The 27095-nt window shown below is 41.8% G+C and overlaps 1 protein-coding gene across 1 annotated transcript in view; it reads left to right on the forward strand.

The window, feature by feature from the left end:
* Positions 1-27095, forward strand: part of LOC124775934 (sphingomyelin phosphodiesterase-like) — a 158092-nt gene that overhangs the window by 19919 nt on the left and 111078 nt on the right. The window contains exon 2 of the mRNA XM_047250779.1: positions 18880-19037. Coding sequence (XP_047106735.1) covers positions 18880-19037 — 158 coding nt within the window. The remainder of the gene's footprint in view (positions 1-18879; positions 19038-27095) is intronic.

Consider the following 27095-nt stretch of genomic DNA (forward strand, 5'->3'; position numbering starts at 1 on the left):
TTCCCTTGCCGGTCTAGGAATGGTAGAACGATGCGTTCGATGACGGTTTGGATGTACCGTGCACTATTCAGTGTCCCCTCGACGATCGCCAGTGGTGTACGGCCAGTGTAGGAGATCGCTCCCCACACCATGAAGCCGGGTGTTGGCCCTGTGTGCCTCGGTCGTATGCAGTCCTGATTGTGGCGCTCACCTGCACGGCGCCAAACACGCATACGACCATCATTGGCACCAAGGCAGAAGCGACTCTCATCGCTGAAGACGACACGTCTCCATTCGTCCCTCCATTCACGCCTGTCGTGACACCACTGGAGGCGGGCTGCACGATGTTGGGGCGTGAGCGGAAGACGGCCTAACGGTGTGCGGGACCGTAGCCCAGCTTCATGGAGAAGGTTGCGAATGGTCCTCGCCGATACCCCAGGAGCAACAGTGTCCCTAATTTGCTGGGAAGTGGCGGTGCGGTCCCCTACGGCACTGCGTAGGATCCTACGGTCTTGGCGTGCATCCGTGCGTCGCTGCGGTCCGGTCCCAGGTCGACGGGCACGTGCACCTTCCGCCGACCACTGGCGACAACATCGATGTACTGTGGAGACCTCACGCCCCACGTGTTGAGCAATTCGGCGGTACGTCCACCCGGCCTCCCACATGCCCACTATACGCCCTCGCTCAAAGTCCGTCAACTGCACATACGGTTCACGTCCACGCTGTCGCGGCATGCTACCAGTGTTAAAGACTGCGATGGAGCTCCGTATGCCACGGCAAACTGGCTGACACTGACGGCGGCGGTGCACAAATGCTGCGCAGCTAGCGCCATTCGACGGCCAACACCGCGGTTCCTGGTGTGTCCGCTGTGCCGTGCGTGTGATCATTGCTTGTACAGCCCTCTCGCAGTGTCCGGAGCAAGTATGGTGGGTCTGACACACCGGTGTCAATGTGTTCTTTTTTCCATTTCCAGGAGTGTATGTTGACATCAAGGACGCCCATACACGGGAGCAAGGGATGCTCGCCCCTCCCCCCCCGCCCACCCACTAGCTCTTGGGGATAGGAAAACATAGTGCAGTCGTCTTTCAAGAAATTGATTTAAAAGTCGGTATTATGCAGACTTTTTGTGGCTATTTACAAGTCGCCGTACATCTTCCAAGATATTAAAAATATTCCATAACCAGATCTGGCCTTCCTCTTCCCCCCTCTCCCCATTGCCCTACAGACTTGTATGGGCGCCCTTGGTCGACTCTAACAGGAGACAGGATAGTATTTAAATTGCATTTTCCTTCTCATGTTGGGTAAGTCGCCGCCACGCTTAGTGACTGGGCAACATGACAGTAACACTATCAAAAATTGCAAGTTCTCCGTTTATAGCATTACAGTCTTCTGTTGCTACACACCAGCCGATTGGTGTGCTGTAACATCGCTTCAGTGGTCAAAACTTTTCGGAGAAAAATCTCGGTTCTGGGCAGAGACTTTGGGTCCCCCTTCCACCTACCCTTTCCGTCCTGTGCACGTCGAAGGAGGGTCTGAATTAGAGGCTCAGGCGGTTCTGTGACTGTGTAGGCTGCAGGCGGGGTAACGAGTGGGTTGGGGGGGGGGGGGGGTGCAGAAGGGACTGGGCGTTTTTTTAGCTTAGAAGGCCTCAGGAAACCACAGAAAGGAGGTTCATCTAAAAGGGGCAGGTAAAACACAGTGAGGCAGTTGTAGAAACGATTGGTACTGTAGTTGTAAATTGGCGTAGCTGTGTTGGGAAAGAACCAGAGCTCCAAGCCCTAGTAGAAAGCACTGAAGCTCAAATAGTTAGAGGTGAAACCTGGATGGTAGGTACTCAGAGAACGCACAGGATAAGGCTACGATTGTGGATGGTGCCGTCCGTGCGGTTCTAGGCGCTACAGTCTGGAACCGCGGGACCGCTACAGTGGCAGGTTCGCATCCTGCCACGGGCATGGATGTGTGTGGTGTCCTTAGGTTAGTTAGGTTTAAGTAGTTCTAAGTTCTAGGGGACTGATGACCTCAGAAGTTAAGTCCCATAGTGCTCAGAGCCATTTGAACCATTTGATGAGGCCGTAAACAGTTACTGTGAGTTGCACAATCAAACACACAACTTTATTTTTCTAAGAACCACTCAATTACACATTGCTTTAAAAGATCACAATTGAACAATACAGCTGAAGGCCTAGTTAAAGAACTTGAGATGCTTTCTGGGCTGAAGGCCCAAAACCACACCAAAAACAAGAACGGCTGAAGGCCTGGCTTAGAAATCGAAAGCAATAAAAAACAGAAGGTAAAAATGTTTTCCCTTAAAAAAAAACATGCAACTGAAGACAATTAGCGGCTGAAGACCTACACTACACTACACTTCTGAAGGGCAACTATAATTAAAACACATTAATAAACAATTTTTCCAACCAAGAAATTTTCTTTTTAAACTTACAACAGAACGGCTGAAAGCCTAATCAAAGAAATATTAACTTATGCACTGCTGAAGGCCACAACAAATTTGAAACAACAGCTGAAGGACCGAAAAAGAGGTCAATTTAAAATAAACCCCTTCCTTCTTATAAAAAAATTTCCTTTAAAGGATACACACGGCTGAAGGCCTTATTAAAAGGAGTTCACATAAATCCTCGGCTGAAGACAACACACAACACATCGAACAACTAACGGCTTAGGGTCTGGATTTCAAACCATTTCAGATAGAACCAATTTTAAGGAAAAAAATTTTTTTACAAGAAGATAAATCTTCAAAATTTTATTTTAACGTAGCTGAAGGCCTTTATGTAAAATTTAAAGAAGACTGAATTAATACACGGCCAAAGCCCTTGTACAATACTTCAAACTAAAATGAAAATCACAATCTAAAACAGCCGTGCGGTTAAAGGCGCTGCAGTCTGGAACCGCAAGACCGCTACGGTCGCAGGTTCGAATCCTGCCTCGGGCATGGATGTTTGTGATGTCCTTAGGTTAGTTAGGTTTAACTAGTTCTAAGTTCTAGGGGACTAATGACCTCAGCAGTTGAGTCCCATAGTGCTCAGAGCCTTTTGAACCATTTGAACAATCTAAAACAAACAGAACAAGTGGTGCTCAAAAGTGTTCCAAGGGTTGGGCTGAGAAGGCAACTCAAACATAAGGTGACGTGAGACAGGCAGCCAAGAGTTGAAGTTAATCGGATGGCAACCCAAACTAGGGACGGCCTAAGGGCTGACCAACAATTTAACTAATTTCCTTCCATCCGACCAACAGCACAACAATGAAAAATATCGGCCAAGGACGAGGGTACAAACAGCACTACGTCTTCAGAAATTGGCGTCTAAAAGCATCCAAGGGAACAATAACCACTCTAAGCAAAATATGAACCAAAGAATTTAAAAGGCTGTCGAACTACACACCATGCTGGACAGCATCAACATGACGAGGAAAGACACACTGCCGGAAAACTACGCTAACGAATAGGGAAGGAAACTGGGGCGTTGACGGCCACAGGGCAGAAAATACCGCTAGTGCACTTCACTGGCAAGCAACAGACAATTTAATAATTAATCACAATATAGGAAGATGGCTGCAAGATTTTGTCGACTCCAACATGACATACGTTGCTGCTAGCCCGAACAGCCCAGGGAGCAACAACCCGCAAATGAACGAAGAGATGTCAAAATAGTTATAGTTAACTGATCACTTAACTTCAGCATCCACGTTCGGTGGGCAACGAACTTTGTCGCTCTCGCAGCTAGCGCCTCACAATCTGACAGCGTGTGCACACCGCAAGTGGTCCCAGCCTGGCCTCGCGCCGCGGAGACTTCCTCGCTGCTCCATCCCAACCGACTGACTCAATCCAGCATGCAGATAGCATTAAAATAACTGCTCAGTCAAAACCACACAAGCTACACATGGTTCCGCGAAAACACTTCCACAAACAACTCGAAGAACACTAAAAGCAGCCACTGTGGAACAACTAGGAGAAATCACAAGTCGACACACTCAGAGAACCCGGAAGTGGTCAGTGACCATATACACATCGTCCGATGAGACGACTGACCAAATGAGTAACCAAGGTCGTTCCCACTGAAGTCGTTGGTGCCGGCAACGGTCGGGCGAGTCATGGCTGTCCGCACCTCACCACTGCTCCGTCCCCACTGAAGTCCCGTACACAACGAGCCAGAAAATACTAGTGGTCGCTCCAAAGATAGTACGACAGTGCTCTTATCGATAAGCGCTGCTGCTGCCACTCATGGGCAGGCAAGCCAGCAACTTAGTAACGCCAGAAAATCGAATAAGAAACGAGACGACAGTATCGCCAAGACAGGATGTCAAGCAATAACGGCATGAACACGAGCCGCGCACGGCTCAGTAGGTGTGGAAAGCTGGCTAAATCCAGAAATTGGTTCAGCTGAAACTTTTTCAAACGACCTAACAGTGTTTAGAAGGGATAGATTAAATGCAGTTGGTGGTGGAGTATTTATTGCTGTCAGAAGTATAGTATGGGAGACGAGTCTTTGGTATTGACAGCTCGGTAGCGTCTTTCCGTTGCCTAGCGACCGCAGGCAGGCAGCCAATGACGGCCTGACTTTGAGCGGGTAGCAAGGGCCACGTTGCCGCTCTGAAACCCGGTCGCGCGCGCTTATGAAACTTACCAGTGTCTCGCGTGCAGGCGGTGCGGTCGTTCGTCGTTTGTCTGAAGTTGAATTCGCAGTTTATTTCGTTTTTGTTGTTTTTAGTATTTCTTTGTTTATGTTTCGTTGTAAACAATGTCTAGTGCGGCGGGTAATACCAGCCCAACACAAGAAGTGAAATGGAGGAAGAAAAGTGTGCTACACACCCAGGCCCGTGAATTCGTGTGCTCTGTGAGGGATTACTTTGAGAAAGAAAAGGACAAAGGTGGGCCCTTAATTCCTGTTGTTCCGGTTGTGAAGACAACTGCAGCAGCATTGAAAATAAGTAAGAACACTGTTGTAAAGATAGGGAAAGAACAGTATAGTGTAGATTGTGACGAGAGTGGCACAACAAAGCTGCACACACCAGGAAAGAAGCGACCGAGAAATAAGCAGGTGACAGCTTTGGACGATTTTCAGAAAGACGCTATTCGTCGTCATATATACAGCTATTATAAGAGAAGGGAACATCCCACTCTAGCCGGCCGAAGTGGCCGTGCGGTTAAAGGCGCTGCAGTCTGGAACCGCAGGACCGCTACGGTCGCAGGTTCGAATCCTGCCTCGGGCATGGATGTTTGTGATGTCCTTAGGTTAGTTAGGTTTAACTAGTTCTAAGTTCTAGGGGACTAATGACCTCAGAAGTTGAGTCCCATAGTGCTCAGAGCCAACCATCCCACTCTATCTAAATTACAGGTGTCGCTTCAGAAAGACGATCTTTTTAAAGGGAGCAAATTTTCATTGCGTACAGTGTTGAAAGACATAGGCTTCAGCTATTCACTGTTTAACGGACGCAAAATATTAATGGAAAGGACAGATGTAGTTGCATGGCGGTGCAGATCTCTGCGCAGGATCATGGGTGTGGAATTCGAAAGTATAGTGTGGTTAGATGAAACTTGGGTAGAGATGAAACTTACGTAGAGGCTGGAATGATGGAACGCCCGAGGGGACAATGGCAGTGCCTGTTGGCAAAGGAGGGCGTATTATTGTCTTACATGCAGGAACATCGAAAGGTTTTGTGCCAAACTGCTTGAAAATGTTTCGGTCAAAAAAGACGGGAGATTACCATGAAGAAATGAACAACGTAGTATTTCAAGAATGGTTCGAGACATCGCTTATGACGAATCTGACAAGTCCATCAGTGATTGTTATGGACAATGCGCCTTATCATTCCGTTGTTCACGATAAGGCACCAACCTTGGCAACAAAAAAAGACGATATCATTCAGTGGTTGAAACGGCGAAAAGTAGATTTCAGAGAAGATTTAAGGAAGGCGGAACTGCTCGAAATTGTGGCACAAAAGAAACCCCAATTTCCAACATATGTAACTGACGAGATTGCTAAAAGGCACGGGCATGAAATCGTTCGGCTTCCTCCATACCACTGTCACCTCAATGCAATTGAAGGAGTGTGGGCGCAGATAAAAAATTACAGTGCTGCAAACAATAAAAAATTCACGATCTCTGAAGTGGAAACTCTCCTTCCAGTAGCTATCAATAAAGTGACAAGCGAGACGTGGGCTAAAATTGTAAACAGCACTGCAAGTGCCATCAGAGAGTCGGCCAAAACCGAAGGGGTTGTGGAAGAATGCATCGAAAATTTAATTATACATCTGGGAGAGAGCAGTGATAGTTCCAGTAGTGCTGAGGAAGACAATGTCAAATCAGATTCTGACAGTGATGTGAGTGGTGTTTTTCCATTACAGTAACTACAACGTATTCAGGAATGTAAGGAGGGAGTTTGCTATCTACAACCAGATCGTCATATTGTGAATACTTTCTTCAGATTATAACTCTTAATACACTAACCAATTATTCTGTAGCTTGTAGTAGAACAAATTAATAATGCTAATACTTAACAATGGAAGCCAAAACTGCTAATGTTCAACAACTTGCGAAAATAGTTTTCATTTCAGTTGTGAAGTTTAACAAATAACTTTATTATGTTTCAGCATCTTAGATACTTGTACTAAATAGCTCTTATCAGTTTTCGAGTTAATATATTTCAAGCATCAACTTTAAATAAATTCACGCGTACCAATACGACTTGTATTTTGTCTCGCTTTTATTTCTGCTGCTAGAGAATGCGTGTAGCAGACAGGGCGCCGCGTGCTGTGAGCCACGTTCGGCAACAGCGCCGTCTGCCCGCCGGAACTGTCAGTACCAATCACTCGTCTCACGGACTATAGTTTACCTTGTAGTGAAATAATATGGGTAGTGGTTATACTTGACAGTTGGGCTAAACTATTAACTGGATCGTTTCACCAACCCCATGACTAAGAAGATATAGTTGCTGAATAGTTCAAAGAAAACTTTAGTCTCATTTCAAATAGGTACCCCACTCAATTATAGTCGTGGTGACTTCAGTCTACCCTCAATATGCTGGAAAAATTGTGTGTTTCGAACTGGCGGCAGGTGTAAAATATCATCCTAAATTGTACTGAATGCTTTCTCACAAAATTATTTTGAACAGTTAGTTCATGAGCACACTCGAGGCACAAATGGTTGCGAAAGCATACTTGACCCTTTAGCAGCAAATAGTCCTGGGCAAATAGGGAGTATCATGACGAATACTGGGATTAGCGACCACAAGGCAGTTGCTGCTAGGCTGAATAACGTAACACCCACAACCATCAAAAAGAAACGCAAAGTACATCTATTTAAAAAAGCTGATAAAAATACTCTTAATGCCTTTTTAAGAAACAGTCTCCAGTCCTTCCGTTATAATCATGTAAGCGTAGAAAAGATGTGGAATGATTTCAAAGAGAGAGTATCGATGGCATTTGAGAGTTATTTCTTTCTTTCTTTAGGCCTTTACCCCACTTCAAGGCGGGGTCGGCAGTGTTCTTACAGATTTGGCGGTGTTAGGTGCAGAGGGTGGACAGATGCCCTTCCTGCCACCACCCCGAAACCCCCGGGATGTAAGTAGTGTACCCCAGCTGTCTGCGTCTAGTGCAGCTCATGAAATAGTGTGAACATTTTCTAATGTCCGTGAGCCCTGTAACTGAGGCGGAACGTGGGGAATACGGAAAACCGCCTAAAAACCACATCCAGGCTGGCCAGTATACTGGCCTACGTCATTAATCCGCCGGGCAGATTCAATTCGGGGTCGGCGCGCCTACCCGAGTCCAGGAAGCAGCGCATTAGTTCAAATGGCTCTGAGCACTATGGGACTTAACTGCTGAGGTCATCAGTCCCCTAGAACTTAGAACTACTTAAACCTAACTAACCTAAGGGCGTCACAAACATCCATGCCCGAGGCAGGATTCGAACCTGCGACCGTAGCGGTCGCGCGATTCCAGACTGTAGCGCCTAGAACCGCTCGTCCACTCCGGCCGGCAGCGCATTAGTGCTCTCGGCTACCCTGGCAGGTAATTGAGAGATATATACCACATAAATTAATAAATGATGGTGCTGATCACCCATGGTACACAAAATGGGTCAGATTGCTGTTCCAGAAGCACCGAATAGAGCATGTCAAATCCAAAAAAACACAAAATCCCCAAGATTGGCAAAGTTTTGCAGAAATTCGAAATATACTTCGTACTTCAATGAGCAATGCTTTTTTGTGTGCTTTTATGAAAGTCTCATTGTTGACATTATTAAATGCAATGTCATTGTTGATCTTTCTTAAGTATTGTCGAAGCTAACACGGAGCAGATTTGACATAAGCTTCTTTGCTTTGTGCTGTGGTGGAACTGAATTTTGTGCCATGATTTGTGGTAACACAGAGCAGCCTTGACAATCGCTTCAGCGCTTTGTGGTGAGGTAGATAGAATTGAATTTCGTGTAAAATCCAACTGAGGTCGGTGTTTCAACTGTTAATGGAATATCCAGAGTCAAGCTTCAGTGGTAAGCCTAGAAAAACACAGAGCTATGGTAGACAATCTAAAGTATTTAAAAAGCTAAGAACCATGTCACATGAAATAGGAGAGCATTCTAACTGCAAGAAGAATTGTACTGATTCAGAGAAGTCTACATTAATATCTAATTTCAGTTTGCTGAAGGACTGGAATGAGCAAAGTTGTCACCTGACAGGCTGGATTCTGTTGGCAACGTACAACGCCGAACGTCTCGCAGAGATGAGACAGTAGCTACTTCGAGTGATTATACATTTCATTATAAGATCAGAATAATGAGAGAAAATACTGTAACAGAATTGTGTGTTTGTCAAAATGTCTTTATATCATTGCATGGTATTTCAAAGAAAAGATTAGAAACTGTCAGGAATTCCTTTTAAAAATGAAGGCATGGCGCCAATTGATAAACGAGGGAAACACGGAAACCAAGTTCATAAACTTTCAACAGAAAAAGAGCAAAACATCTGCGCTCACGTCGTCATTTAAAGGACGGTCCAGTCATTACAGCATAAATAAAACACAGAATCTGCATATGCCTGAAGAACTCACAATCAAGATGTTTCAAGACACACATTAATATCATATGAAACTTATCGTAAAATATTTAATAACAGATTTAATATCTCATTCGGTTTCCCTCGAAGTGAAACAAGCAGTACTTGTGATAAGTTTTCTGTAACTTCCAAAGCTCTAGAGGCACAACTCATACATGCAACAGATGGAAAGGAACGATCGGACGTTCAAAGTAATACTAAGAAAGACAAAATTGAACCCAAACTGCTCCACCGTAGACCTGATGCATTCTATCAGCGAAAAGACAATCTCGACAGAGAAGCAGAAAGATTACAAACACTGAATCGATATGTATGGATTTCCAACGAAATCTTCCAAGTCCAAACATCAGCACCGACATTGTCTACTATAAGCGACAGCTTTCTCTATATCTATTTAACATGCATCAAGTCTCAGACAGTAAGACAGTGCTTTATGTTTATCCTGAAATTATAGGAAGAAAGGTTCAAATGAAGTAGTTTCATTCCTGCATCACTATGTTACTTCGTTTCTGGATCCTGAGGTTAAAAATTTGGAAATCTTCTATGATTCATGCGGTCGTAAAAACAAAAATTATACCCCTTTCAGTTTATCCGTTATATTGTCCATCATGAAAAGCGATTTCAATCAATTCGTGTGACATTCCCAGTAAGAGGATATTCATACCTGGAAAGTCACAAAAGATATGGGCCTCATCAGACGTAAAACAAAAGCTGAGCTCCCAAAGGACTGGACCGACATAATTAAAGATGCGCGTCCGAAACCCACTCCTTTTCAGGTTGTTGAAGTTGATGGCTGAATGATACGTGACTGGACTTATTTAGTTCAACCAAGGTACCGATCAAAATGTCCATTCCCGTCGTGAATTATTAAGGAGATGAAGATAGAACGCCACCATCCAAGGCTTATCATACATCGTAACACTTACAACGGGTCTTGGATCACATTAGTTGTTACTGCTCCTGCTGGACGAATGGAAGAGGAACCAGAACTTGCAGAAGGAGAGTTTTTGTTCCCTTCACCCTGTTACGAAGGTAGGCGGGTAAATACTTTATTCACAGTATTTAAATGAAAATAGATCATATCAGTGTGTGAAATAGCAGTTCCTGCTTTATTATAACAAACCTATTGAGATACCATGCTAATAGGAGGTAGCATGTCCAATGTTTCTGGACTGCTACCTATCACCAACGAAAAATGTCGTGATCTGAAAGAACTGAAGGTGTTCTGTCACACAAAGGCACAAGAGTACTATAAAAATATTCCTTTTCGGGCAGTGAATTTACAAACACGTTTTGTGTTATTTGTTTGTAATAAGCAAAAAGTGAGAAATGAAGACTGTGGGTTAGAAAAACTTTGATTTATGCTGATAACTGAAATTACGTCCCATTAACTATATTTTTAATATATGTGTTGTAACCATTTATTGAATAATTGTTGGTAGTTGTATACCAGGTGATTTAAAGGTACAAAAGTTAGAACATGGGCTTATTCATCACTGTAATTTACATGAGTTCCATGAAAATAAAAACAGGATATTGATAAACGGTATTGTTCCTAAAACCTGATCAATCATGAACGTCCTGTACAATGACTAGATTCAAAGATGAATAGATATTTGTCAAGGGAGTTTCAGGGAAGATTTATAGTGAACTATCATCCCAATATGACATTACATTCTGACTTTTACAATCTAATTAGTGGATTATACAAAGAAATTAAAAAATAGACATTCACATAAAAAACATACAGGGTCGAGATTTAATAATATGTTTTCCACTTTTAAGGAACCCTAAAGAAAAGGTCGTTGAATGTACTGTATAAATTAGAAAAGCATATTTCAATAACCAATGAAACTGTAACGTTTTAAACTTTAAAATTGCTCTCCTAAAAAATCTATAAAATTGACTTAACCCCTTCTTCCAGTGTGGTCTTCAAATGGTTAACAAGCCAGGCAAAAATAAATCGCTGCATTTTCGGCGGATTTTCTTTCTAGATTCTAACCAAAGCAGAGGTGACAGATCTTTTTAGTGGTTGTCATGCAAGTGCAGGCGTGGAAGGGCCCCACTTACTACACTACTGGCCATTAAAATTGTTGCACCAAGAAGAAATGCAGATGACAAACGGGTATTCATTGGAAAAATATATTATACTAGAACTGACATGTAATTGCATTTTCACGCAATTTGGGTGCCTAGATCCTGAGAAATAAGCACCCAGAACAACCACCTCTGGCCGTAATAACGGCCTTGATACGCCTGGGCATTGAGTCAAACAGAGCTTGGATGTGGTGTACAGGTACAGCTGCCCATGCAGCTTCAACACGATACCACAGTTCATCCAGAGTAGTGACTGGCGTATTGTGACGAGCCAGTTGCGCGGCCGCCATTGACCAGACTTTTCAATTGGTGAGAGATCTGGAGAATGTGCTGGCCAGGGCAGCAGTCGAACATTTTCTGTATCCAGAAAGGCCCGTACAGGACCTGCAACATGCGGTCGTGCATTATCCTGCTGAAATGTAGGGTTTCACGGGGATCGAATGAAGGGTAGAGCCACGGGTCGTAACACATCTGAAATGTAACGTGCGTGATGTAATGTAATGTGCGTTCACCGCGATGTCGCCAAACACGGATGCGACCATCATGATGCTGTAAACAGAACCTGGATTCATCCGAAAAAATGGCGTTTTGCCATTCGTGCACCCAGGTTCGTCGTTGAGTACACCATCGCAGGCGCTCTTGTCTGTGACGCAGCGTCAAGGGTAACTGCAGCCATGGTCTCCGAGCTGATAGTCCATGCTGCTGCAAACGCGTCGAACTGTTCGTGCAGATGGTTGTTGTCTTGCAAACGTCCCCATCTGTTGACTCAAGCATAGAGACGTGGCTGCACGATCCGTTACAGCCATGCGGATAAGATGCCTGTCATCTCGACTGCTAGTGATACGAGGCGTTGGGATCCAGCACGGCGTTCCGTATTATCCTCCTGAACCCACCGATTCCATATTCTGCTAACAGTCATTGGATCTCGACCAACGCGAGCAGCAATGTCGTGATACGATAAACCGCAATCGCGATAGGCTACAATCCGACCTTTATAAAAGTCGGAAACGTGATGGTACGCATTTCTCCTCCTTACACGAGGCATCACAACAACGTTTCACCAGGCAACGCCGGTCAACTGCTGTTTGTGAATGAGAAATCGGTTGGAAACTTTCCTCGTGTCGGCACGTTGCAGGTGTCGCCATCGGCGCCAACCTTGTGTGAATGCTCTGAAAAGCTAATCATTTGCATATCACATCTTCTTCCTGTGGGTTAAATTTCGCGTCTGTAGCACGTCATCTTCGTGGTGTAGCAATTTTAATGGCCAGTAGTGTATTTACAAAAATTGTGAATGTAGGCTGCAGTTTAGACCCACACCACTACCACTCTCCCCACGCGTGCCCTGCCGTCATCACATCTACTGGCCTTCGTATTTTGCACGGACTCTGCAGCAGAAGCGCGGATAAATGGCAGTGCCGCCGACAGTGCTCTATTCAGCTGTACTGTCAGCAGCACTCCTCACGATCACGCGTTCTAATTGTCGGCTTGTCGGCTCTGATACCTCCATCCCTGCTCCTCGATGATGATGTGAATTCCCCGTGACCAGGTTTCAAGGTGTTCTAATTCCTAAGACTCGTGTCAATTCATGGCCTTGAAATATCTATTTATGAATTCTATTTTAGATTTGTCATCGTTAACCAACACGCAGTCAGTACAGCTACGCATTAACCAATATATAAAGAGATGTTTCATTCAACTAGCCGTCATCCGCGGTGAACACCCATTTTGAAGAGTAGGCAGAAACAAAAGTCTTTAGACAACTTTTTTGAAAAACGGATCCTGTAGTATACATATTGTTGCTATTTTATAAACTGTTTTGTATTTTTTTACGTATGGAACGCCTTATCCTGTTTTTACGTGAATTCCTATTGAAAAATGTTTCGCATTGTAAATGTTTCACTTGCAGGTAAGACTCAGAAGCAAATTATGCTCTCTCAGCTAGGTCACACTGCATAGTCAGTTTGTAAAGAAGCGGATCTTTTTTTCTCGAGTTCCTCGAAGTTAGGTATTTGATATTGTTCATTTCGTTGTCGATCGGTTCCTGAACAAGTTTTCAGGTTTTGAGTTTATTCATTATTAACACGGTATATTTATTGTGAAGCAGTCTACGTTCTATTGAATTCGTAATTAATGTTAAACGTGGAATTACGTAATTTTAATAAAATAAATAAATTTCGCTTTTCTTAGTCCTCCGTTTTTGTATTATGGAAACCCTAGTATTCACACATGCACTGTGCTGGTTATTTTACTTTCATACACTTTTAAAAGAAGACAATATGCCTTTTTCATTAATTGCGAGAGCATTTGATATATTTTATTACAAATTATTCTGTTAGTTTTTTAGAAGGTACTCTTCTACTCTTTTATAAAGCAGTATCAGAGTAACAGTGATTCACCCAATGGCAATCACATTTAACCACACGAAAGAAACGAGAAATAAAACAGGCGACAAGCAACAACGATTTTTTGGGAATCCCGATCAAGACACAGCTACGAAAATAGAAACAACGTCAACAGACTGTTTGCCAGTTACAAGGTAAGGTGATCTAGATCCGCTCGGTAGAAATTGCGGTACTTCGTGATTTATCTCACTGCTGGCAATCCTAGCTATCTACAGATCGGTTTGCAACACAATTGCGTTCCAGTAACCGCGGTGCGAAGTTTTGCTCGTGGGTTGCGTATGTGTTGCAGGCACTCTGTATCACATTTCAGCGTGAACATCTTTTAAATTCACTTTCGCGAATTGTTCTAGTTCCGTGCGATATTTTTACCACAGGAGATGACCTGCTCGAAAACTAAGTTGTCAGTACGACACAAGACGCTAGTCCCACACCGCCGTTCCAAAACGGGAATTAATGTGGTCATTGCTCCTCCATCGTAAACCTCTCAGAGGTGAACTCGTGAAAACAGTCTGCACAGGACTCGCCCCCCGAATTCCGTTTCTCAGACGTTGAAGAGTTCTTTAGAGAGAGTGTCACTCCTCATCGCTGCAAGTCTTTGCTTACGGTATTTGAAGTGTTCAACAGCGTTACATTAAATTCGTATTCCTTACTACAATAAGTACCACATCTGGACGCGAGCCACTTTACAATGAGCTTTCACGAAACCTTGTCACTTCCGTGTGAAATTTGTACAATAGCAGACCATCGTTACTTAACATCTTTTATCGGCCACGCTGCAACTACTTCCTCCTGCGACTGCTGCCTCAGAATGCATAGCTTACATAAAAAATTTAAGAAATGAAGATACATTGATAGACCTTTTAAATTCCACGAAACGCTCGACTAATATGCAGCCTGAAGCCATCGTGATAGAGCTGAAATGATGGATGAATGTATTGGCTGTCCATTGATGTCAAAATACAAACAGGTGCACTTTAAGGTATTGGATAATATTGTAACACAGTTGGAAACAAAATTTTCACATCAGGATAAATTTCTTTTTCGTAAATTAGGCGCTGATACTCAGTTCACCAATCGTGTCCGGAGTTTCCCTGTAGACGTTTTAGATTCACTATGGTGCGTCCTTCAGTCGCTTGCATTTACGTATACAACTGGAGATGTATTTTCTTCCCAGCATAAACGAACATTTCACGCTGTCAGTTTGGTGGACATTATCAAAAGATTGATTGAGAATGAAAAGAACGAAATTCTTCCAGGAGCTTTCGAACTGTTTTCTCTAATTGCCACCCATTCTTGGAACAAGTGTTTCAGTTGCAAGGGGTTTTTCTTGTCTTAAACGCATATAACCGTGTTTAAGGAACAGTATGTCCCAGGATCGCTTATCAGTTCTTGCTTGTATCTCGGTTGAAAAACCATTACTGCGAATACTTGAAAGCCGAGAGTCATGGTATGGCAATGTCATTGAAAGAGTCAGGAAGAAGGATCATCGAGTTAACTTGTTTTACAAGCAACAGCGCTCAAATTCCCGATCTACCAGTCCGTTTGTAAATGAATATGATTGTAATTATTGTTATTATTATTATTATTATTATTAGCTGTAGTAGTGGGGTAGTCATCATCGGTCTTAGTAGTAGCAGTAATAGTACTAGTCGTGGTCCTTAGGATTTTGTAATGCTAGATGTGCATACATTAAAAGGGAAGGAAAGGTGATTGCCAAAACGTTACCTGATATTCCCAGAATTTAGGCCCATGATCTGCTACTGACGACTGCCAGTCTAAATGCATTTATTGCAACGGAGCATGCAGTTCTGCTGCACTTTCGCAAAGATCCTAGGTGTCTGTTGTAACTGGAAAAGGTAACAGGTGATAAACACTGTACACTCTTGACCACCACACAGACATACTGTAAACAGATTAGCTCATAGCACACGTGTCGTGTTCCAGCTGCATGCATTGCACTGGTGCAGTAACCTGTGCCACAAGCATAACACTATTCCTGGTGTCAGTTTCAGTTGGATGAGACATCTTGTGATGTGTCCATGGTGAGCGAGATGCGTTACTGAGTACAGTGCATGACACACAGTCAAAGACGGAATGTTACTCATCATGAGCGTTGGCAGACAGACAGCTAATGTACAGCGCAGCAGGATACAGTACCTATAAAGCAACATGAATGTACAGTGAACGCTTTCCCATCAGGTGTCATCCTAACTGGATGATGTTTATCTCAGTGGATACCAACTTCCGAGAGACAATGTCACTCACGCCACAGAGAGCCAGCCAGGGCTCCCGCCAAATACGTGGGAGAACACCAGACTTTGAGGAACGATGCTGCATCGTGTAGCCAACAAGCCAGCAATAAGCAACCGCCATCTTGTCTGTGAAATGTACACTAGGGAGGATACAGTGTGGAGAGTGCTGGTGGAACAGGTATTACGCATTTATCATAAGGAATATGTGCAAGAACTAGGACCAACGGATTTTAAGTCCCACATTCACTTCTGTCAAAGGATTATCCACTCCAGTGCTCTAGTTCTGACCTTTGTACTGTGTGTATTGTTCATGGATGAGACCTCATTCACCTATGATGGCGTTTTCAACAGCCACTACAGCCACGTTCAGAGAGAGGGCAATCGCAATACCACCCACATTGATGGCCACCAGTACTGATTCTCTGTCAGTGTAATAGCAGGTATGGTCCAAGATCACGTAATAGGACCTTATTCGCTGCCTCCCATTTGAGTGGTCTCCATGTTACCTGGCGTTCATGCAAGATGTGTTGCCACAGTTTTTGCAGACTGTACCCCTTGCTTTCGCAAAATGTTGTGACTTTAACATGACAATGCACCAGTACCCACAAGCACCTGAACACCAAATCGTTGGACTGGAAGGGGCGGGCAGTACAATTGCCTCTGAACTTTTTCCCCTGGGGTTATGCCAGGACGTTGGTGTATGAAACCCTGTAGTAACAGATGAAGACCTGCTTGCTAGGGTCCAAACTGCCTGTCTCCTGATACAACAGACAGCAGGAATCTTTGTGAGAGCAGTAGAATGTCATGCACCTTTGCCATGCGTGCGTTGGAGGTCTTCACTTAGGACAATTACTATGACCTACGTTGCTGTTATGTGGCATATGCTGTGTATGTCCATAACACAATAAATATGCATTTCCAACCACTGATTCCCTATCTCAATATAACTGGTTGTAGACCTACTATCACCTGTTTCAGTTTGACCCATAAGGTTTGAACAGCCCATCTATGTGATCATTCTAGTTTAAGTTGTTGATTGTTACCTGCAGCTATATAATTGAATTGACAGCCTTCACATTTGTGTGATTTATCATGTAACTTAAATTTAACAGATCTCTTTTAGTACTCACACTTTTCATTATTTAGGGTCAATTTCCACTTTTTGTGCAATGCAGATTTTTGTCTGAATCATCTTGCAATTGATTTTGATCTTCTGATGACTTTACTACGTGGTAAATCACAGCACCATCTACAAACAATCTAAGATGGCTGCTCAGATTGTCTCATAAATCATTCATATGCATTAAGAGCATTAGGGGGCCTATAACACTTTCTTGGGGAATACTGCATATCACTTCTGTTTTGCTTGATGACTTTCCATCAAATATCCTTAAAGAAAATCTTTTTTATCATATTTATATTTTTGAAAATAAGCTACCTACTCATGTCAGATGATGTTGATCTACGTGTTCTTCCTCTCCTAAGGGGCTCTTTTAATGGCCTTTCAACTCCTTTCCTCTTTTGTCATTAACTGCCACCCTGCTTCTGGTTTCTGGGTGAGGAGATACAAAGTGGCAACTTACTGAGATAATGGGGGAAGTTCAGTGAGAACATCTGAATAACTGTATATTCCAATATCTCTCAGAATGCAAATGATCAACAAAACATTTAATTCACATATGAAGCATCTGGTTACGATTGTTAAGGCTGGTGTATCATGTAACTACGTGGCTCTCTAATCCAGTAAGTGCACACATTACGTGATAATGAAATTGCATTTTTAGTTTCTTTTTGGAGAGAGAAAGTAGTACATACTTATATAAGAAAGTTGAATTATCTTTAAAAAAGCTTTTCTTGGTCTCAATTAAGCTTTCTGGTGGTCAGCATCAACAATGTTCACTTCAGATCCTGGACCTTGTATATTTATGAACAAAACTAATGTTCAGGCTCTAATATGAATGAAAATGCCCATCTTGACATTTTTTCTTCATTCCAGATTTTCAGTGTCACAGACAAATATTCCAGTTAGAAAGTTTTCAGTCACAGCTGCATAATATATAAAAACCAAAACTGGCTTCATACCATTTCAAAGGAGACTGGCCTCATAGAAGGTATCTCATTGAAATGTAAATGAAGACTGATTTAGTGACTGAATTCTACAACGATTTTGCTAGTCACTAGCTATGACACTATTCATAGCTCCTATTCGAGGCTTGGTGTAGGAAGTGTTTTACAAAACATCAAAAAACAGAGCAGTTAAGTATTCAATAACAAAATATCAGACAGGAATCAGGTAACAATTACATCTATCTGCCATTGAAATGGTAACACTGCTCTAAAATGTGGATCATTACATAACATTATTACATTACTGAGTAGTGATGTTTCCTGAATTCCGAAATTTGAAAAAATACGAGATATTATTTACACAGAAGGAAATAATGGTTTTCAGATGAGGTATATCAGTCTTAAAACGTATCCTTATTAGCAAAGTTGGAATTTCAAGTGCAAGTATTTTTCCTTAAACTTAGATTTTAAATATTTCTTTGAAATTTTGAATAATTACTTCAATATAATTTTTCTCGGAAAAATAGTTATACCATTGTCATCAGCTAAGTCACAGTTACATCCTGAACAATATAGATTATAAAAATGAAGCATATAATAGTATTTGTTGGTATCATTTACATACTGTACCAGTCCTACACAAGAAAGATCTGATCATTTCCAAACTAAAATTAAATAATCAAATAATAAAATTAAACAGAGGTTAATCATATAATAGAGCCCATACAACACCATACACATAGATTTATATATTACTACTTGTAAACATTTTGATAGCATCACAGCAGTATCAGAAAATTTTATTTTATTGTAATAAACATGATCCAAATAATCACTTCACTGTTTGCATCACTATGAGACTAGTACTTCACATAAAGGAGGCAGTATTAAGTTTCATTGATATTTTTTTATTATAAGAAGTTTAGCAATTGTTGCCACATTGAAAAAATTCCCTACATAAATCCTTCCAGTTTACTTTTGACTACTTTTTTAACACTATTAAACTCTATATTGCAGAACCATGGAGGCACAAAGCTTTAACAGAGATGTTTATGAGTGGGCTGGAGACATTTCATTCATCAGGAGTGAAGCCACCTCACTTTCAAGAGGCATTGCATCATCTCGCCCTGACAAATAAGATTGATTCAGAATATCTTTCAGATCTGAGCCAAAAGGTATGTTCTCTGAGATATACCCATACAACCAAGTAATCTATGCAGTATTAATTTGGCTTAGCTAAATTTCCTGAACCTAAAAGCTCATTCTGTGGCAGTTATAATCAGTGGCGAATATAGCATGCACCTTGGGGAGGGGGGGGGGGGGCAAGATTAATGTAAAGATAGGTTAAGTAATTTTAAGTAGATACACCAAGATGTTTTGTATCAGTTTTGCTGATTATATTCAGAGGATAATTTGTGCTTAAGCCCCTTTTACTTTACCAAGATCAAGCTTTTTTATTGTTAACATTAAACCATAAAAATGTAGTTATTTTAAAAAAAACAAATGATGAAAATCTCAGTTATTATTGCTTCACTGTGATGGTTGTCCAGCGGCTCACTTTGTTTCCTCTCCGCTTTTGTAATTACGAGATGCTGACTAGCGCGACAGTGTCGAATTCAATAATGTACTGTACATTGTCGCAGCGTTCTGCATCTTGTGATTATAACAGCGTCGAGGAAACACTGGAGAACCAACATAGCGAGACAATAATATTATATTTCAAACAGTCAAGATTTTAAAAATATCTCATCTGCAAACACTAATCCAAACTAAAAGAGTGAAAATGGGATTGTGATTATCGTGTTTGGAGTGATTCTAGCTATAAATATTGATTTATTCTGTCACGTAAGTGTAAATTACCAACACCTCTACTTTTTTTCTTTTTGTGTATACATGCATGTGTGTTTTACCTACTATAATTCAAAAGACTGTATTGAGTACGTATTTTTTTGGAGAAACCTTACAAGAATGTTTATTAAATCGACTGTTTGACAAATGACAATGCAACAAAGTTTGTTTTAATAATTGTTTATCGAACTGACAATAACAATAATACATAACATTAAAAAGAAACGTCACTTTTCATGTAGAACAATGTTTACAAAACAAAATTCAGATTTCTTGGTACACTCGCAAACTTATCAAGAACCTCATCGCCACTAGTTATAGTGTTTCTGTGGACAGAATATAAAGCAAGTCTGTTAAGCCAGCTTTCAGATAAACTGTTCCTTATGTATGTCTTCAGTGTTCTCGGCTGGAGAAAGTTCACTCTGTGGTTGCGACAGAAACGGGAAGAACTGCGAGTAATTTCAGAGGGGTATAAACGTTGGGGAAGAAAGTCTTGTCACATTTTTGAAGAGAACTCATAGCTGTTTTTGGAAGATTTCAAGAATTTTCCTCACTCCACTTTTCTTTCCACAGCATAAACTCACTTTCCATAATTTCTTTGTGTGACACGTCTTCTTCGTAGAAACTAAAAGCAACGTCCAATAAAAGGAAATCTGTTGTTTTACACTACTGTGAGATGATGTTTCGTAAGGATACAACTGTTTCCTTGTGAGAATCAAAGCATTCTTTAAGTGAGACACAAAAATCGTCCAGGTATGGCACATAAATAGCTCGTCGATGTTATTCTTCTTCTGTGGTGTAAGGGACTGCTGAATGAAGGCGGTAAATTCTTGGAATCTCTTCCTTAATGTCAAGTTTGGCAGCGAATGTCTTCACTTCATTATACAAGGCTTTAAATGAGTCATCTGTATTTGCTCTCTCCTTTGACAGAAGGTGTAAGATACTCATAACATTAGTCAAGGTTTGTGTAACATCAATATTTTTGTTTTCAAACTGCTCAGATAAGTTATGGGTGGTTGACAGCATCAGTCTCAAAACAAAAAGATTAACAAGAAACGAAAATTGACTAAAGCACTTCTTAGAATTTGAGCCTTAGATGTTGTGTCACTTAATTCTTCTTCTATTTTGTGAAGGGAGAGAAAGATAGGCTCCAAAATGTCTTTCAACAAAAGTACTGAGTTGTACCTTTCTACCCACTGGGTTTCGCACACTGAAATAAGTTTCTTTTTCTTTTGTTCTGGACAACATTCAGATATCATTGATTTCAATATTTCTGTTCTTTTGGCTAACGAATGAAAGAATCCACAGACTTCTTTTGTGACACCCATACAGTTTCTTATAAAAGGTGTGTTGCTCGCATCTGACAAACAAAAATTTAGAGTGTGTGAAGAACAATGTGTAGCTTTTCTGTGATGGAAGCTTGTACTCCTCTTAACTGCCCACTCATCATGGCAGCGCCATCGTACCCTTGGCCTTTCATTTTGTTCAGGTCAAGCTGTAATGTTGACAAGGTCTTCAATAGTGTGTTAGCCAAACCTGCTCCAGTAGCGCCATAAACAAGGACGAATGCCAGAAAATCTTCCCTGATTTTGAAAGTTCGCTCTTCTATGTAACGTACACAGAGAGAAAATTGTACGATTTGACAGACGTCAGTGGTTTCATCTGCTAAAATCGAGTAAAAAACAGGCTTTCTGACGTTTTCTACAATATTTAATTGTATTAAGTGACCAAGTAATAACTTCGTTTTAAATGCAAGAATTTGTATACATCATCTTCCCACCACTGGTCGTTAAGTGGTCTTTAAGAATAGTATCTCCACTGTTGGCTCTGCATCCTAACAACGATCGAAAATCCCCATCATTTTCGACCAATTCTTCAAGGATTATTCGCCCAGTGTCACGATGACCCCTTAGAGCTATTTGCTGCCTTCCACAAAATCGAATTATTTGTATTATGGGGATTATCAATTTTCTATTAATCTCAATATCTAGCCTTCTTTGGGTATTTACTTGATTGATGATATTTTCATCTTTTTTCTTAACTATAGTTTCTGTGTTTTCAACAATCAAAACATATTTCTTATGATATGATAAGCTCTCATGTTTGCTAAACATTTCCCTGTAGTTTTCTTTGTTTTGTTTTTTTTATTGGTAAAAGCCTGAATAACCAATGCCCCTACTACTTAGTGGTCTCATTTCCCACCATTTTCGGTATGGAAAAATAACAAGCAGTACTTGCAAAAACATCCAGATTTTTCCACCAAATAAGCTAACCACGTACTTTCTTGTAGTCACATCGTTTGAAAAGATCTAGTATGATAATCAAAATATCCATGGGTGTACTTCCTGTCTACAGTGTCCAACGGGCACAATATTTCGGCGATCATACACGTCGCCATCATCAGGTGAACTGATGGACTGAGCTCCTTTGAACGTGCCGGCACGAAGATCCGTACGCTAAGGCTGCTCAGAGGGAACTGGGTTCGGTCGCGGCGGCGGCCGATTGAAATACCCTCCGCCCGCGGCGCGCTCCCTCCGCCGTCCGCGCCCCGCGCCTCGGTCGCACGGTGGAACAGATTGCGACGGCGTCTGAGATGACGTCGTTGTGATGGCTCTGTCCGCCGTGGTCGTCACACCTATACGTTTGCTCGATTTACTCTTGATTAATCCAATCGCTGGTTCCCAAGCGTTGCTAAGATTATAGCCACAGTCACGGTTTATGATTTCGTCATTGGTGTGAATTTCGATGGCCTCTCTAACAACGGTGTCCCAGTATCTCGACGTCAGTACCAGAATCCTAGTGCGCTCATACGCCATAGCGTGATTTTCCGACAAACATTGTTCAGCGACCGCCGACTTGCTCGGATACATCAGTCGAGTGTGCCTCTGGTGTTCACGGCATCGATCCTCGACGGTACGCATCGTCTGACCGATATACGACTTGCCACATTGACAAGGAATCTGGTACACGCCGGCCTTCCTCAAACCGAAGTCATCTTTGGCGCTCCCCACCAGTGCACGAGTTTTATTCGGAGGACAAAAAACAGTTCCGACCCGGTGTTTCTTCAAAATGCGGGCGATTTTCCCCGAGAGTGCGCCTGTATATGGAATAAACGCAGTGCCTACCTCCTCCCTCGTGATTTCATCCATCTCCACAGGTTGTGCCGTAGTGGTTGGGCGGAGCACACGTTGAATTTGCCACTCAGAGTACCCATTTTTTCGAAATACAGTTCTCAGATGTTCCAATTCCTGGGGTAGACTCTCTGTGTCAGAGATAGTGCGCGCCCTATGTACTAGAGTTTTAAGTACCCCATTCCTCTGTGAAGGGTGGTGGCAGCTGTCTGCGTGCAAATACAGATCAGTGTGCGTTGTCTTCCGATACACCCCATGACCTAAGGTGCCGTCAGCCCATCTCTTGACCAAGACGTCAAGGAAAGGTAATTTACCCTCCGTTTCAGTCTCCATAGTGAATTCGATGTTGGGGTGTATGGAGTTTAGATGTGTAAGGAAATCGAGGAGTTTATCCATACCATGTGGCCAGATGACGAACGTGTTGTCCACGTAACGGAAAAAGCAAGTAGGTTTCCATTCGGATGACGACAGGGCTTCCTCCTCGAAGTTCTCCATGTACAAATTCGCTACCACCGGTGAGAGTGGGCTACCCATGGCGACTCCATCCGTTTGTTCGTAGTATTCTCCATTGAAAAGAAAATACGTGGAAGTCAAGACATGCCTAAAAAGTTCAGTGGTCTTCTCGTCAAACTTCTGACTAATCAATTCCAGTGACTCTTGCAGGGGTACCCTCGTAAACAAGGAAAGGAAACGACGTCAAAACTCACCATGACATCTGACTCATCCAACCTGAAGCTATCAAGGCGTTTAATAAAATCCATGGAATTACGGATGTGATGAGGGCATTTACCCACATAAGGACTTAATATTCCCGTCAGGTATTTGGCCAACAAATACGTAGGTGCCCTGAAGTTGCTGACAGTGGTGCGTAATTGTACCCCCTCTTTGTGAACCTTCGGGAGTCCATGTAGTCTATGCGGTACCGGACCTTGGGGTAACAATTTCTTGGCGTCACCCTCTGGTAAATCTGCGTCCTTGAGAAGCGACCTCGTCTTGTTTTCCACCTTCTTTGTAGGATCAACGCCGATCTTCCGGTAGGATACGTCATTTAGCAGGCTCTGCATCTTATCAGTCTAGTCCTTATGGGAGACAACAACTGTAGCATTGCCTTTGTCAGCCGGTAAGACAACAATTTCAGAGAGCTCCCTCAGATCAGGAATGGCCGCCCTCTCTTTACTGGTGATATTTGACTTCATCAGCTTGGATTTCGTCAACGCACGACAAGTTTCACGACGTATTTCCTCAGCTGATTCAGACGGAAGTCGAGCAGCAACCTGTTCAACAGCACTAACAATTTCTGTGACCGGAGTGAACTTGGGGGTGGGAGCGAAGTTGAGACCTTTCTGCAAAACTGATACCGCATCATCACTCAACACCATGCCACTCAAATTGATGACAGTCTTGCACGGAACCTGCAGAGATGGTTTGTCAAGGAGACGTGAGAACTTAGCTGTTTGATGTCCCGTTGCCTTCTTATGGGCGGAATCAGCTGCAACCCAGGTGTCACCATCAATCCAATACCATGAAAAAGAAGTGAAATTACTAGCCAGTTGCAAATGTAGTTTGAGTAATTCCTGTGAGATAAACTCAAGGCTCCGGCGGGTGACTTGCACTCTCTCACGTACCAATGCAAGGCTGGCACGTTTCTTGATTCTTTTAGCTGCTGCAGAATCGATATGATGCATAACCTTAGCAAAACTTGGAACAACATTCTCGGAATGACATCTCTTTAGAAAGGCAAGAGTACTTAGCAAACGACATCTACGGTGGCGCAACTTTTCAAATTTCTTCATGCTGCGGTACATCTCCTCCCCTTAAAGGTGTATGATGTGATTCTTGAGTTTCTCCCGGAGTATTTGATAATCAAAATATCCACGGGTGTACTGCTGGTCTACAGTGTCCAATGGGCACAATATTTCGGTGATCATACACGTCGCCATAACACATTATGATTCACCAGTGCCAGATTCAGTGCTTAGAAGTATGCCAAATGCATAGTCAACCAACAGAATATACAAGATAGTTTCATTTACATATACAAACATTTGCCATAATAGTAGAGATTTACACAGCAACTAAAATTCAAAGAGGGCAACCTCATGCTACCAAAGACTTTAGCAAAATAATAAAAAATGCTGTTAATGGAATTCTGTTTCTTGTTACTTTTCAAACTATTATTCATCAGCATTAAATTTATTAAATAGGCCTGTGACATGTTTATTCATTTCACTAGGGGTGCTATTTTTTGGCTGTGGGCTACTGTTCACACAGAATGCTACAAGTACTAAATAGTGGACTGAGCAAGGTGGCGCAGTGGTTAGCACACAGAGCTCATTTAGGAGGCCAATGGTTCATACCACATCCAACCATCCTGATTTAGGTTTTCCATGATTTCCCTAAATCACTTCAAACAAATGCTGGGATGGTTCCTTTGGAAGGGCGTGGCTGACTTCATTCCCCATCCTTCCCTAATCCAAAGACCTTGCTGTTTGGTTCCCTGCCCCCAAATCAACCAACCAACTAAATAATGGCACTTTATGGGGTCAACTTAAATCATATTGGTGGTTTCAAGAGGGGTATTCACAAGTCACATAAACAAAATCTTGCCTGAGAGCAAGTGCAGAATTGTGAACTATTATAAAACATAGAACCAGTAGACATAATTTTATCCAATATAAAAATATAAATGTGCATTTACAATATGAATACTTACCTACACATGACAAAACCTTTGCAAAAGGTATCCACTACTAAAATTTCAAAATAATTACTATGTATTGTGATTTTACACAGATGCAAGTGTTGTTGTGGTGGAAAATTTAATAACTGTTGTAATAAATAAGACATTGCTTGTTACCCTCCTTATATTCTGAGTTACAGGACCAGGAGACCACTTGTGTACTCTGTGATGTATTTGTGAATGCAGTACTGGAGTATTACAAGAGTGGGAAATCAAAAGATGAATTAGAAGCTTTACTCTTGGAAGCTTGTATCACATTCAACATACAGACTGAGGAAGTCTGCAGAGGCAACATCGAGGGAAGTATTGTAAGTATGCACATATTTTGGAAATATTACAAATACATTTTCAATTGTGAAAATTACATAACTGTGGACAAAACATTAGAAAAGAATACCACTTACGCTATGAATGACTATTTTCTGTGCAATTAAATGAGTTAAGGTTTGTGAGAACTAAAAGCCTACTAGTTGCTTGTTGTTAGTATTCCATGAAGCTGTCCTAACAAGCAAGGCAAGGAAGGAAATAATGTTGAACAAGTGTGATAATCAGTGGTAGAAGCATATAGAAATGAAACTAAATGCCATATACTTAATATAAGGGCACAAGATAGTTGCCATATAAATGGTCAGGTAAACCACCTCTCAGCAATGGCAGTTGTTAATTTTGTCTACAGAATCAGTTTACCATAGACATACCTATACAGTAATTTATATTTTGGGTCATATCATTTCTCTCAGAGTCCACTACCATCACGAAATTTATGAACAATAATGCCATAAAATGTTACACTAACAATATTATAGCTGTGGTCACATAGCAGATGAAAGATCTGAGAGCTTTGTAATAGGGAAAGGAGCTCAATAAAAAGTTTATTATCACCATTAACATTTAACATAGTTATGGATCAAATCTTTAAATCCACTAAGAAAAGTTGAAGAAATTAAATTCATCAGAACCATAAATCAGAAGCCTAAGAAAGACAACAACAAAAAGAAAAACAAAGAGGATAACTGCTAGAAAAATATCCACTACTTACCAATTGTGTTCTGTAAATTGCATCATGAAGGGGAGACTTCTTGGATGTGGAATAAGTCAAGTTACACATTAACAGGCAGAAGCAGCCACTGCTGTAATGTGTACTAACAACAAATTATGGCTAGTACTAATCCATTCACACTGAGAATCATGGGAATCATACGTAATTTACTTTATATATGTTTATATATAAGGGGAAGTCAAATGGAAACAAGACAGATGGAAAAAAGTAAGTAAACAGTTATTATTTCAAAAGCAATCACTATAACTGTTAATACTTTTGTCCCATTGTGAGACAAGGCAGTCAATGCTTTCATGGAAAAATGTTGGCTATAGAACCACAGTTGTGCACAGGTGTGCACTTCTTCATCGGAAGCAAATCATCAGCCACTAATGTCTTTCTTCAGAGCTCCAAAAATATGGAAATTGCATAGGGAGAGATTTGGACTGTAAGAAGAATGTAAAAGGCTTCCCAG

This window comes from Schistocerca piceifrons, chromosome 2 (assembly GCF_021461385.2).
Source record: "Schistocerca piceifrons isolate TAMUIC-IGC-003096 chromosome 2, iqSchPice1.1, whole genome shotgun sequence".
Lineage (NCBI taxonomy): Eukaryota > Metazoa > Arthropoda > Insecta > Orthoptera > Acrididae > Schistocerca > Schistocerca piceifrons.